Source organism: Phascolarctos cinereus, unplaced genomic scaffold (assembly GCF_003287225.1).
Source record: "Phascolarctos cinereus isolate Bilbo 61053 unplaced genomic scaffold, phaCin_HiC Scaffold_9;HRSCAF=440, whole genome shotgun sequence".
Taxonomy (NCBI): domain Eukaryota; kingdom Metazoa; phylum Chordata; class Mammalia; order Diprotodontia; family Phascolarctidae; genus Phascolarctos; species Phascolarctos cinereus.
This window is the reverse complement of record NW_027556402.1, coordinates 204,173,920-204,188,246: the sequence shown is the minus strand read 5'-3', so window position 1 is coordinate 204,188,246 and position 14,327 is coordinate 204,173,920. Positions and strand designations below refer to the sequence as shown.

The window sequence follows — 14,327 nt, the reverse complement described above, 5'->3', positions numbered from 1 at the left end:
CTATTTCCCAAGTTGTAGAGCTACATTTTAAAGTCAGAAGTTTTCTGACCTTCTTCAGGGAAAAATACAACACAAATACTACTACACAAATAATACTTTGGAGCAACTACTCTGGAAGCAACTACTCCCAATCATTTTCAAGGTCTTACCAAGGATAGGAAGCAGTGACTAAATAATCACCTCATGATAAATGGCTACCAATAGCAGCCAGCTTCTACGCTACACTCAAGCCTAAAACCAGGTTGAAACAGAGTCTTCTTGATCCTAAGGAAATGGTTCTCTACTACCTTTCCTAAAATCCCTCAAAGAAAAGGTCACTTGATCATCCTCCCATTGACAATGTTCTGGATCAGACTATTTCTGTGCAATCAGAAATGGACTTAGTGAAAAATTTAAAGGTACAGTCAGACTCCAACTTACAATGCAGTGCACAATGCAAACATTTTTGTGATCTTGTTTTAGCCATAAATGCATATTCTTGCAGATGTTATAAAGGTTTTGAAGGTTTGGGGCACGTCTTGCTGGCCAACCACATTCTGAAACCTAAAGGGAAGTGTTGGAGAAGACTCAGTTAACAGTAATGAGAAGCTTTTCATATCATCAAAGCCATTTTCTGTCATTTTTAATTTTCCCTATTATCAATTTTTGCAAATATAAAAGCAATGTACACAGAAAAAAATCTGTATACCATAAAAAATTTTTATTAAGATGACAAAATTTAATGCTGACAGGGAAATGGAAAATCAGGCAAGTTAATTTCATTGTTAGTAAAGGTCCGAATTTGTTCAACTGTTTAGGGAAACAATTTTGAGAAGAGAAATATTCACATCCTCTGACCCAACAATCCCAATTGAGGTTTATAACCTTATGCCCTAAAAGGCAGGAAGTCTTCGTGTTTTTAGTGTGCCATGGACCCCTTTGGTGCCTATGAAGCCTATAGTTGCTTTCTCAGAATTATGTTTTTAAATGCATAAAAAGCTTAGCATTACAAAGGAAATCATTAATACTGAAACACAGGTATCAAAGTATTTAAAAAACAAGTTCACAGACCTCAAGTTAAGAACCCCTGCCCTACGAAGAGGAAAAGGCCCGCTGGTACAAAAATATTCAGAGCAATAATATAAGAAATAATTAAAAAAATAAAATAAAAGAAATCAATTAATTATTAACCACCTATCACGTACTAGGAGGAGGCAGCTAGGTGGCTGAGTGGATAGAGCACTGGGCCTAGAGTCAGGAAGACTTGAGTTCAAATCTGGTCTCAGACACTTAGTAGCTATATGATGTTAGGCAAGTCACTTAACCTTTGTTTATCTTGTAAGCAGCTACGTGGCTCATCTTCCGGAATTCTAATTTGGTCTCAGACACTTCCTAGCTGTGTGAACCTGGGCAAGTTACTTAACCTTTGTTTATCTTGTAAGCAGCTATGTGGCTCATCTTCCTGAATTCTAATTTGGTCTCAGACACTTCCTAGCTGTGTGACCCTGGGCAAGTTACTTAACTCCATTTGCCTCACTTTCCTTATCTGTAAAATGAGCTAAGAAAGAAAATGGCAAACCACTCCAGCATCTTTGCCAAAAAAAATCCCAAATGGGTCACAGAGAGTTGGACACTACTGAAAGCAAGATTGTGAAAGGCTATAAAACTGAACAGAGAACTAGATTCTAGAGGCCATAAGAAGTTGCTAGACTTGACTGATCAGGAGGGTGACATGGTCAGATCTACTTTAAGGAAAATCACTTTGGTATCAATGTGGAGGGTAGAATGGGGTGAGGAGACAGAGCCAGGAGCCAGAAACCAATTAGGAATTACAATGATCTAGGCGAGAAATGATGAGAACCTGAATCAAGGCAGTAGCTCGATGAGCAGAGAGAAGAAAAGGGACACTTTGTCTCACCACAAGTGGCAAATTTGGCAACTAACTGGCTACTGGGATGAGCGAGAGTGAGGAGCCCTGCTAAGACCAAGGTTACCCACCTGGCAGACCCAAAGGATGGTGGTTGTTGAGACAGAAACGGAACGTTTAGAAAGGGAGTGGGTTTTGGGGAAAGACAATGAGTTCAGTTTTGTGCATGTTGAGCCTGAGATGTATCTCCAGGACATTCGGTGATGTGAGACTGAAGTTCAGGAAGATAGCATCAAATGGGACACATGGAGGTGGAGATCTTAAACAAGACCACCAAGGATAAAGATGACAAGTAGAAGGGCTGGCCTTGGCAAGAAGGGCCATTTCACTGTCAGAGATTGGGGAAAAGGAGCAGAGAGTGGGACATGATGTCCCAGGGTTTTTAGATGAAGAGAGGGGAAGAAGAGGGAACAGCTCACATTGGATAGCCTCAGTTTCCACAGCAGAGAGAGAGAGTAAAAGAGGTAAAGGTTTGAGGAGAAAAGAGGGGGGCAAAAAATATGTGCCCAACAATTGAGGAATAGCTAACTAAACCATGGTATAGAAATGTAACAGCATATTTGGTGTCCCATAAAGAATGGTGACTATTCAGTGACTTATAAACTATCTAGAGTAGAAGAATCCAAACGAGTTAAGTTAGAAAAAAATTGGGGGCAGCTAGGTGGCGCAGAGGATAGAGCACCAGCCCTGAAGTCAGGAGTACCTGAGTTCAAATCCGGCCTCAGACCAAACACTTGACATGTACTAGCTGTGTGACCCTGAGCAAGTCACTTAACCCCAATAGCCTAAAAAAAAACAAAAAGAAAAGAAAAAATTCTATATAAATCAGCCCTTTTTACTGTAAGTATGTAAACCAAAGTGTATTCTCTTGTCTGTGATTTTTATTGCTATGGGCAATAAATCTATATACTGAAAATCTTTAAAAAAAAAAAAAGAATGATGAATATGAAGAATACAAAGTAAAAAGATACACGAAGTGGTACAGAGTAAAAAAAGGGAAGTAAGAATGGTACGTCTACTCAAGAAATACTTGGCAAAATGACTTGAATTGAAAGAAGGAAAGGGAGCAGGGTGGGGAGACACGTAGGAAGACAACAGAAGAAATTAAAAGGAACAAGAGGAAGAGGATTCCCTTATAGACATCCTGTGCCAGGGTGAAGCCTCCTCCGTACATGCTAAAGAGTCCCAACAACTCTCTCCACTTCTAAGAGTGAGTACGCAAAGCACATCCTGGGGACACACTTTCTTTATTCCTGCCTTCCCAGGCCACTCACTCTGAATACCGCCCCTCTCTAGCACACTATTTTTCTTGTTGCCATGTCAGTCTTCTACTGAATTTCAAAGTTCAATTTAAGATGAAAGCTAACTTTTATTGGTTGTAATGAGAAAAGCACACAGAAAATCAAATGAGCTGCTTCCAAGACAAAACAATATTTATTTACCAATGACCACACTGTACACTCTAACCTGCAGCAGGGCTGAAATGACAATAAAAAAAAAAATCTGACACTTACCCGATTATGAAATCTGGAAGGCCTGTATGTTCTTGGAGAGAGATTGTAAACAGCATAATGTCCAGGATGCTTACAGTCTAAAAACAACCGCACATCTTCTATGTTATTTTTCAGAGCTGATTCTACACCTTCTGCTGGAAAGGACATCACTGAAACGAGACGATTACTATATCAAGCATTCACACACTGATCAGACACTCTGATGAAACATGTCTTCAAGGCCTGGTGGTAGAGCACAGGGTCAGCCAGAGAATGACAAAACCTCACAGAACAAGCGTGTCTTGTAGCAAAGCAAGTGGTATGCATGACAAAGAGAAGGATGCAAACAGAAGAAGGCAGCCCATCCATCACCTGCTCTTCCTCAGCCTGAGAAACAAGAGCTCAAAGGAAGATTTCTGTGTGGCCAATAAGGGAGGCCAGGGTCAGTCCTCAACTGTGCGGCTCACAGACATTCAGGCCTGCTGCCTCTCTGTCTTCCTTCAACTCTCCAGCATGTGGGATGTCTGAGCTTATTAGCAATGACATTAGAGGCGCTCAGAAAAGAGGAAGAAACACTAAACAGATCATTCTACTATGTGTTCACATGGTCATCACCTACGAATATGATACATGACAGGGAAAAGATGAATAAGAAAGTTGAAGCTACTGGGAAAAAAATAAGGTTTTTGGACTATGGATTTTAAAAATTCATATTTTCTAGGAGATTATACACTGTCTCAAGAGCATCTATACTAATGTCAAGGGATTCCCCCATGAAAGAAAGGGACTCAACCTTGGTAGGACTGGGCTTCATGCTGTCAAATGTCTGACAGCATATTCCAGCATGCTCCCCTTCAGTCTGCGCTCTCTCTTCTCTGCCTCCATTCTAGGCCACATGTGCATGCATGTGCAGGACTACAGACGGCACTTAATGTCTGTGTTCCTATTATATTTAGCCCTGGCCTTCCTCTGCTATCATGTGTTGTCAGAAGCACAGTTAGGGATTAGGGAACCCACCAAAGATATCATCAGGCTTAGACCTGGAAGAGAGAAAACAGGAGAGGCAAAGCTAAGTTCCAGTTCTACCACTCCCCTCAGCGCTTTCTGAATGTTCCCTTCCCTTAACATCTCCCTCTATTAGCTGGGTGGTTTTGAGCAAGTCACTACTCATCTCATCTAGGTCTTGGGTTCCTTCTCTGTAAGAAAAGGGATTTGGATGGATAATCTCTAAGAATCCTTCCTGCTCTTAAAGTCGATTACAACAGAAAAGGTAGAGGAAGTGAGTGAGATGGAGAGAAAAGCTTTTTAACTTCAAATACTCTCATTCTGAGAGACTTTATAAGAATGGTGGATTGAGATGAAGTGAAACTGTTTCTTATGCTCACCCACTGAGAAAAGCATCACCACTACAAGGTGCTACAAAGGATGTATAAGAAGTTCCCAGGAACAGGAAAGGTATTAGTGATAGTGGGAGAGTCGCAGAAAAAACAGGAGAATTTGAGAGCCTTAGCAGAAACTTTTCTAAAACTTTTACTGGGTTACACAAATTTTAAACTTATCAATAATGGTTTCCCTGAGCCCAATTAGTATAATAAGCAATCAATATCAATTATTTATTCCTTACCTCACAGCCTCAAAGTTGTGGAAAGATCCCTACTGGTGACAGAGTTCTAGTATGACTCCACCTAGCCTCGATATCACATAAACTCAGCTGACACCAAAGACTGATAGAAGCAAGAGGCCAACTTCTAAAGATTCACCACATCCCATGCCACTGCCACAAATCCCCAAAAAGAACAAGGAGCATTTCTCAGTTGACCAGATGTCCTGTTTCTTGTCAGCTAGCTGTGTTAAGGTATAGGACAAGAGCAGATGACTCCAAAAGTCTAGCCTTGTAAGCCAGGGACTCCAAACTTCTTTCCCTATCAAGTCCAATAAATAAGACTTATTTGAATTCTATAAACATTAACTGAGTACGTACTGTGTGCAGGGCATTAGAAGACATAAAGGGCTTTTGTGGATGTTTCAAAAAATATTTGTTAACCAATAGTTGGAAAGGGTAAAGGATGAGAGTGGTGACAGTGCTATTAGATAAAAGTATGAATCTTTGGCAAACATACCAGCAATTCTGGATGTGATGTATGAAATATCCAAATCTCCTTTAGCATAACTGAAATTGAAACAGAAAAGATTAACTAGTTACTTCACGAAATTTTATACTTACATTAAGATATTGCTTAAACTGGAGTTTTCTCATGTTGAGGGTCCTAAGAGTCAATCATGATTTGTATAAATTGGTATCCTAACTTTTTTAAACATCAAGAGCCAGCATAGGAGTAACTATATTAATCTCACCAACAGACATAAAGAAATACTGTGGAACCATGAGTGATAGGAGAGAAAACCCATGTTAACATAAGAAAGAGCCAGGAAAATGTATAATTTTCTCCCAGGTAAATAGAGAAGGTTTAGCCACATGAAAGAAAGAAAAGGGTTTGGATATGCTAGAGTGGTACAATGGAGGTTGTTTGCCAGAGAATGGGTAACCAAGAAGAAGACCAGGAGGCAAGACTACAATGACAGATTGATAGATAAAGGTCTACCCAAATGCTGGAAAGGAGAAGGCGGCTGATAGCAAAAGAATTGAATAGTACTGGAGAAAAAGAGGGCAGAACATCGAAAAATAAAGGGGAGACAACAGCAGATGGCTTGGAGATAGTTCAAAGCAAGGACAGGGCTAGAGTGAGAGTTGGACTAATTCACTTAAGTCTTGGGCTATGAGCACTCACATCACTACCACTTTTCCAACTTTGCTGGGCCTGATTTAGACAGGACCAATCAGGACCTGGATATATCCTATTCAGTCAGAAGCCAATAGCTAGCTACTGTCTGTGCAAACCAAAGCACTAATTCCAACCTAAAACTTGAAAGGAAAGAATCTCAATTAAAAGAAGGGGGGGTGGGGAGGTTGTGTCACCAAATGAGCTGAAATTAGCCTAAAATTACGAACAATCCTTATTTCATTTTTTTAATTGGCATATCACCAAATCTCAGCCTTCAGAGGAACCTCAGAGACCATGTTTTCCATGACATACCTAAACAAGAACCCCTGCTACAAGATACTTGACAAGTTTTGCCTGAAGCCCTTCAAAGAGGGAAAATCCTTTACTCCCAAGGCAGTCCATCTCACTCTGGGATAGCTTGAATTATTCGGAAGCTTTCTGACATCAAGCCTAAATTTGGCATTTTGGAAATTCTACATATTATTCCTAACTTCTGTCCTCAGGGGTCAGGCAAAACAAATATAACCCCCCTTCCATGTGATAGCCTTTAAATACATACATGTACCTATCAGGCCCCTTCCTCCAGGTTTTCTCTTCACCAGGCTAAACAGCCTCACTTCCTTTAGCTGAATCCATATATGGCATGATCTTGGGGCCTTCTGCATCCTGGCACCCCCCTCTAGAAGCCTGCCAGATTATTAACGTCCATCCTCAAATGAAGAACTGAACACAACAGCCCAAATGTGTCAACCAGATCAGAATATAAAAGCACTAACTTCTCTCTAGTCTTGGACATTTATTTCTCTTTCAATGAAGCCCACAACAGAATTAGCTGACACATCACACTGGTGACTCCATGCAGCTGAAGTACACTAAAACCCCCAGATCTTTTTCAAACAAGCTGCTAACAAGTCATTTATCCCCTCACCTCGTATTTGTGAAGTGGATTTTTGGAACCCAGGGTTAAGTCCTCCATTTATCACTATTAAATTTCATCTTATTCAATTTGGCAACATGTTCCAAACAATCATGATTTTTTTGGATCCTGACTCTGTTATACTGTGTGTTAATTATCCCATCCGGCACTGTCTCATCTACAAATGTGATAAGCAAGACTATGGACAGCTTTACACAAGTCACTGACAAAAACACTTAACAGAACAGGCCAAGAAGAAATACCTGGAACATTTCACTTAAGATCTTCTTGAAGGCTGACACAGAACTTCTAACAACTATTTTGTGGGTCCAGCCACTAAATCAGTTCTGAATTCACCAACTGTACCACCATCTACCTCATATCTCTCCACTTTGTCCACAAGAATAGCACTGGAGACTTTGTCAAATGCTTTGATAAAATCTGGGTAAAATATTTCTATAGCATTGCTTCCCCTGATCAGCTTGTCTAAGAACATTGCCAAAAAAGGATATGTGGTTAGGTTTTGAGTGTCCAATACACACTTCTGATCCCAGAGTACAGAAGTTTGAATGGGCTTCTGCAGTTGGCCAGTGGCAGTCTCAAAACTGTGATATCTAGCAAAGACCAACACACACACACACACACACACACACACACACACACACACACACACACACACACACACACACACACAGAGTAAGCCCACAACCACAGGGAACTTTGAGTCATGGGACATTCCAAACATGCCACCTAATTCCTTCCTTTGAAGACGGTAAGGTTTGTCTGAATCTAAATCAACCTCATCTCTATGGTTACAGCTGCCTCTCAAGTAAGTTAATGAGAAGCTAAAAAACTGACCAATTGTCTCCCAAACTCTAGAATGCTGAAGAGCTGAGGCAGATGGGTGAGAGCAAGGTTTATGATCCTCCAAATGAGGTTAACTATTTGAGATAAACACCCAGCAAAGCAGATACACGAATAACTGAATAAAGCTGACTTAGTTATAGGCTAAGTATATATGCAGAAAAACATATGAAGAACACATTCTAACATTTACAAGCCTTCTCAGACAGGTGCAACAGAAAGAATGCTGGACTTGAAGTCAGAAGATTTGAGTTCAAATCTTGCTAAGACATTTAATATGTGACCCTGGGCAGGTCACTTAGCCTCTCTCAGTCTCGGTTTCCTCATCTCTAAAATGGGCATTAAAACAGCACCTTTCTCATAAGGTTGCTGTGAAGATCAAATGAGATAACATATGTAAAGCACTTTGCAGTCCCTAAGAGCTATGTAAATGAAAGCTACTGTTATCATTTCCTGTCTATTCCCAATACACAAAACCCACCATGCTGGGATTCCCCCTGCCTAGGGAAGAAGAAACAAGATACAGCCATTCTGGCTGGCTTTGTCTCATGCTCTAATAGTCTGGCATTCACCCACATGAATTACTGACTGTACACCTAAGGTCAGAAACTATTGTGTATACAAGAGAAGTAAACACAGACCTGGGGAGAAACAGAAGAAACAGACAGAAGGATGGTGGGAGGAAGAAGAGGGAACAAACTGATCATGAGGTAAAACAAGAAGGGAAGTACATAACCCACAGTAAAAACAAAAAGTATTCTTAACAAGGTTGAATCCTGACCCTGTGTCTGAAAAAAATACCCTATCACAAGTAGGATAATTCTGTCCCCATTCCATGGTATTTCCAGGTACTTCCACACACTCTTAATAAGGATTTGACTCAAATGGCAACAATAAGAACAAATTCATTCATGTATCTTATGACATAGGATCATACCTAGTAAAGTTTTTCACTATCACAGGTAGGGCACTAGGAATTTGTGGTAAAGAATGATATAACAAAAGTGTAAGAGAGAGAGAGAGAGAGAGAGTGTGTGAGAGAGTGTGTGTGTGTGTGTGTGTGTGTGTGTGTGTATGTGTGTGTGTTTGTACCTAAGATAATCATGAGCTAAATACATTTAGTTCAATTGGTTAGACCACTGTTAAATGAAGCCAAGACATCAGTGGCTTAATCCTCACAAGACAATTAGCTTCAGAGAAAAATCAAGTTCTCCACCAACAACTGGCTATACCACAAATACATGTTGATGGTCACAAAAGGGACAGAATGGGAATGGCTTGGCACAAACCATCACCAGTACTACCCGCTCTAGGCACAGGTGCCAGCAAAAGAGCTTCCAGTCAATTACATCTACACAGGATGGAAGTTGACATGGATGCAATTTAAAATGGAAAGCTATACCTATACGTAATTAACCCCTTTCCACAACTAACTTTTCTTCAATCAAAATAGAGATTTTAGCCAATAAGTTTTAAGCTAATAAGGCAAATTATTTTGTCATTTTCCTTCACATGAGGGCAATCCTGCAAATTCTTGGTTTCTTTCACGAAGCTGATTGGATGCAAGGATGTTAAATAAGAGGTAGGTAAAAAAAAATTAGCAAAGTCTTTTAGAGAAAACTGTCATCCAATACCCAGAAACATGCTGGGCAAGCATTAATGACACTTCCAAAGAGACTGATTACAAAAAGACAGCATGCTGGCAGCTTTCTGCAATTAAATAATAAGTCATTTAAAATTTTTAAAAGAATTATGTATCTATCACCCAAGGCTAAGCTTAGGAAGATAAAAAGAAAAAATTTACAAAGAACACTGATTTGCATAAAGCACACACATCAGTAACAACAGCATGCATATTTTACCTGGGGCTGTAAACAGGAGAGGCACAAAACGATAAAAAATGCACAAAAGAAAAAGTAATGATAATGAGGCAAAAAAATTTTGAAGGATGATAGCGACAACATGGGATAAAACAACTACAAAACTACAGCCTGATTTTTTTTTCCCAACCACTGTACAGGATGATACATACCACACCCCAAGACCATATAACCAATCCAATTTCTTCCCCACCCTAGCACACATCCTTCATATAAACTCTGATACAAACTGCAAAGGAGTAACAAATAACTGCTGTCATTTCAATTACTCCTCAAAGCTACCAGAACCCATTCTGGAAAGGAATAACTACAGGAAGTTGGTCAAAGGAAGCTGCCGTGTGTCTATAAATGATGCCTTCAGGTGAAGGGTCAGACCAGAAATCACTGACCTCCAACAGGGTACAGTCTTTAGGAACAACAAGTGAAAATGAGTCACTTCCATTATCCTTCAATTCTCTGGGCCACAGATGGCAGTGTCACCTCCAAGACATGAGTACCAATAAGGGGAACTCCAGGTACCACACTGCCTCATAGTAGTCATGAAGTCAACACCACCACCCCTATTCCAACTTTATAGACTAATGGAACAATTAATGCTTCGAAATAGCTTCTTTTTAAATCCTTTAGAAATATAAGGGCCAAAACTCCATTCCTTTTCAGATAATCAATTATTTGCAGAGAAGATAAGTCATGGGAACTAAACTACACACTTGACTCCAGAAATATTAACCAATAATTTTACAAAGCATAGTAAAAAATGACTAATTTAAGCTAACTTGGAGAAAGGCTAATTCAAATAAATAATGTTATGGAATATGTTAAAAGAAATACAATTTTATTTCTTTCTAATACCCACTTTATCGAATGTATAAGGATAATTTGTAATGATCACATTGATTATCTGTATTACCATGTGTTTAGATCCAGTTTGTTCTCTCAAGATTCTGCGTTTCTCTCTATAATCCTGTTCCCAATATTAATTTGCCTAGCACAAGGTCTTTTCATAAATAAGTAAAATAAATTTCATAAATAAAGACTGATTTATCATTGTATTATTTTGTAACAGTGTGCCTACACATTTGTATATGTGAGAAAAGTGAGGAGGGCACAAATATGACTGCTCATTGGAGAGCTGTTAGCAAAGCAAGAACATTGTTCTAGTACATCACATTCTGGAGGTAAAACCTGGCTAGGCAAATATATTCACACTGATAACCCTTGGACAGCTGTCAGTGAGAAGGAACTGGCTTCTCGCAACCCATGAATCTCTGGTTCCTGAGTCTTCACTCTTTCTGAAGTCAAAGGGCAGGGCACCTGTATCTGTCTACAACCTAGCAGGAATATTTTCAAGTGAACAAATAAGAACAAAGAAGCAAGACAGAGCTGCAAAAAAAAGTTTTCATCCAGAATTCTGATCAAACCAAAAATATAAAATCTATTCCTGAGTTGTATTTCTGAAATGTGACATAAAAACCACTAGGTTCTATTCCTTTCTTTCAATCATTATGTTCTGCCACTTTTGAAAAATAATCTCTGAAATTATAACTGCATATAATTGTATGTGCCCCCAATGTAGGCACATTTTCATAAATAAAAGACATCACACAATTGTAATGAATAATACCAAAATGACTCACAGATTTATGTTCTCAGTAATTATTTTAAGGTAGTATTTGGAAAAAACTAATACTAAGCAGTACTAATATATAAAAATTAAATGGAAAGCAAAAAGTGCTTATGGCCAATTACGCTTTCCTACTTTTTTTTGTAGTGACTAGTAAATTTCCCGGCAATAAAATAAATTTTGCTCAAATATTTTCATGTCAATAACAATTGTTTTCATGTGCCAAGGTAGCTCTCCTTTTCTCCCATTCTAGTCACACAAAACAGTCACATTTCACTAGAAGAAGGCAACACAGTCTGAACCCTAAGGGGTGATACTTCTGAAGCTTTTTTCTATAAACTGCAAACAAAGCTCTTCTTCACGAACAACAGCATAACAAAACTTCTAACAACCTCAAATCTGACCTCAGACACTTGACACTAAGCAAGTCACTTAACCCCAACTGCCACACACACACACACACACACACACACACACACACACACACACACACAGAGAAACTCGAGCACACAACCAACCCAGAGACTAGAAAGAAGGTCAACCAAGCTGGAGCTACATTGGGAAGAGTCCTGTTAAAGGCTCCCCCACGTTCTTGGTCCACTAAAGTGTGCAGACTCACAGATCAGGTTGGGCAGTATCCTTCCTTGATTCTGTTCCTAGAATGATGGAGCAGAAAGAGCGCTAAGCTTGAAGTGAAGAGATTTAGGTTTGAATCCCTGCTCTAACACTTAGAAGCTGGGGACACCCAGCCAGTCCCTGGTCCACTGTAAGCCTAACTTTCAACATCTGTAATATGTGAATAATCATGCTGATATGATCTGTACCACAGGACCATTGCAGGAAAAGCTCTTGCTCAAAAGTAAAAAGATATCATTAAACCTGACTTAGTATTACTGTCTAGGTGCTGGGAGAGTCAATAACAATTCCCATTTCTGAGGCACTGTAAGATTTACAAGATGCTTTTTTAACAACAATTCTGGTAAGGTCACAATGTGAGAATTATTAACCTCATTTGATAAATGAAGAAATTGAGGCTGAAAGAGCTGACGTCATTTGTTCAAGATCATAGAGCCCCCGAGTTTTGGAGGCAGAAAACAGAAGCAGGTTTGCGTAATCCTAGGCCTCACCTTCCTCCACTATATTAGGCTGCCTTTGAGGAACCTCAATGCATAGTTGCTCTAGTCACTGAGCATTTGACTACTCCCTCGTGCATAAATTCAAGAGGAGAAAGGAAAAACAAAAGATAATAAAAGTGAGGGAACAAGAAAAAAGGCAGGATAAGGTATAAAATTCTTAGGTAAAGTGAAGAATTTATAAAATCTCCAGATTTTTGATCTTCCACATATTTCATTTCCCAGTATACTCTCCTCCACTCTGCTATCACAAGTCCTCCTTCCCCCAACACATATGCAAACATTTGCCCTATAACTGCCACAGATTAAAAGGACTAGCTTACAATGCTGATCCTGTGTCAGAGATTGGGATGAAGAAATGACAAGGTCCTAGTATATACTCTAAAGTTATTTATGGAAACCAGGGGTTGTGCTAAAGTAATAGAACTTGGTTGGGGGAAAAAATTACATCTTTATTTTCACTAACCACTAACTCGAATTTTAGTATTTCCTTCAATTAATATTATTTCTTTAAGTTTGATTCTAAGTAATCCTAAGAAAGGGTCCAACCATAGATTTCACCAGGCTGCTAAAGGGGTCCATGACACAAAAGACAATCCTTACCCTAGAACATCAGACTAAAATTCAAAAAATGCTACAAACAGGTATGAGGCCATAAAGTCAGTATTTCAGTGTTACTTTCATTAATTATCAACTTATATTTTATTTAGCTTAGTTATCTTAATTTCATTGGTTTTACTAGCATACTTACTTAGCAACGGACTGGATAACTTTGGAAGAAGTATCTTTGATGTTAGTAAAAAATCGTTCTGTTCCTCCTCTAAGTATGTCAAAGAAACCGCTATAGGACTGATCACACTCTGCAACTGTCATGCCTAAAAGTAAAGAAGATAACATAGCATATAATTATTCGAGGCAAAATCCTATCCCAAATGACAAGCAGGTCTCATCCTTCTTACATACATACCTACATACATACACACATACATACATACATTCCAATCTGTCATGATATTTTGAAAAGAAGGGTAGCAAGCAACAGGACCACTCACACCTCTCCCTAGCCATGAAAGGGAGGGGACCAAGAGCCACCAGAACATCTGCCTCACATTACATGACCCAAGAAGTACTCCACCAGATGTGCTCATTTCTATCTGAACCCTTGCTCTGCTCTTTTGAGACAACTTTAGACCTTGCCTTATTAAGGGCCCTCATTTTGGTCCACTCTCTTAAGGCGGGAACTAGTGTCTTACAGAACCACTGCTACCTATTTCCCCATTTTTTGTTTCCAGAAAAATTTTTAAATGAATGCCTTCATTTAAATGTTGGCAACAAGATTCAAATTCGATTTGTCAAGCCTCACTTGACAAGGCTAGAAAGCGGAAAAAAGAGTGTTAATAGCTAACGGTTTCTAATGACTTCTCAGTTAGCAAGGAAATTAAATGAGCAACAAACCTTCCTAAAAACTGAAATTTTATCAGGAAGGTATCAACCCATTCAGTTAATGTACTGGTATAGACTGCTAACGTTAGGCAGCTCTAATTGTGAGTCTTCCTTCCACTGATGCTAGCACAACTGCTTAAACATGGTTCAAGGTGATTTTATGTAAGAATCTGCTTTTTTAACATCATTTAATTGCCTCAGAATCCTCACATATAAACATCACAGAATCTCAAAAACTAGACGAGAACTCATGGGTGTCATCAGTTCAAATGATGCATAGAAAAA

The 14,327-nt window shown here is 39.2% G+C and overlaps 1 protein-coding gene across 1 annotated transcript in view; it reads right to left on the bottom strand.

Annotated features, from left to right (window-relative positions):
- The window catches only part of GAK (cyclin G associated kinase), a 125,955-nt gene that overhangs the window by 52,045 nt on the left and 59,583 nt on the right, over nucleotides 1-14,327 (bottom strand). Inside the window, 4 exon segments of the mRNA XM_021005273.2 lie at nucleotides 421-543; nucleotides 3,421-3,569; nucleotides 5,520-5,569; nucleotides 13,351-13,474. Coding sequence (XP_020860932.1) covers nucleotides 421-543; nucleotides 3,421-3,569; nucleotides 5,520-5,569; nucleotides 13,351-13,474 — 446 coding nt within the window.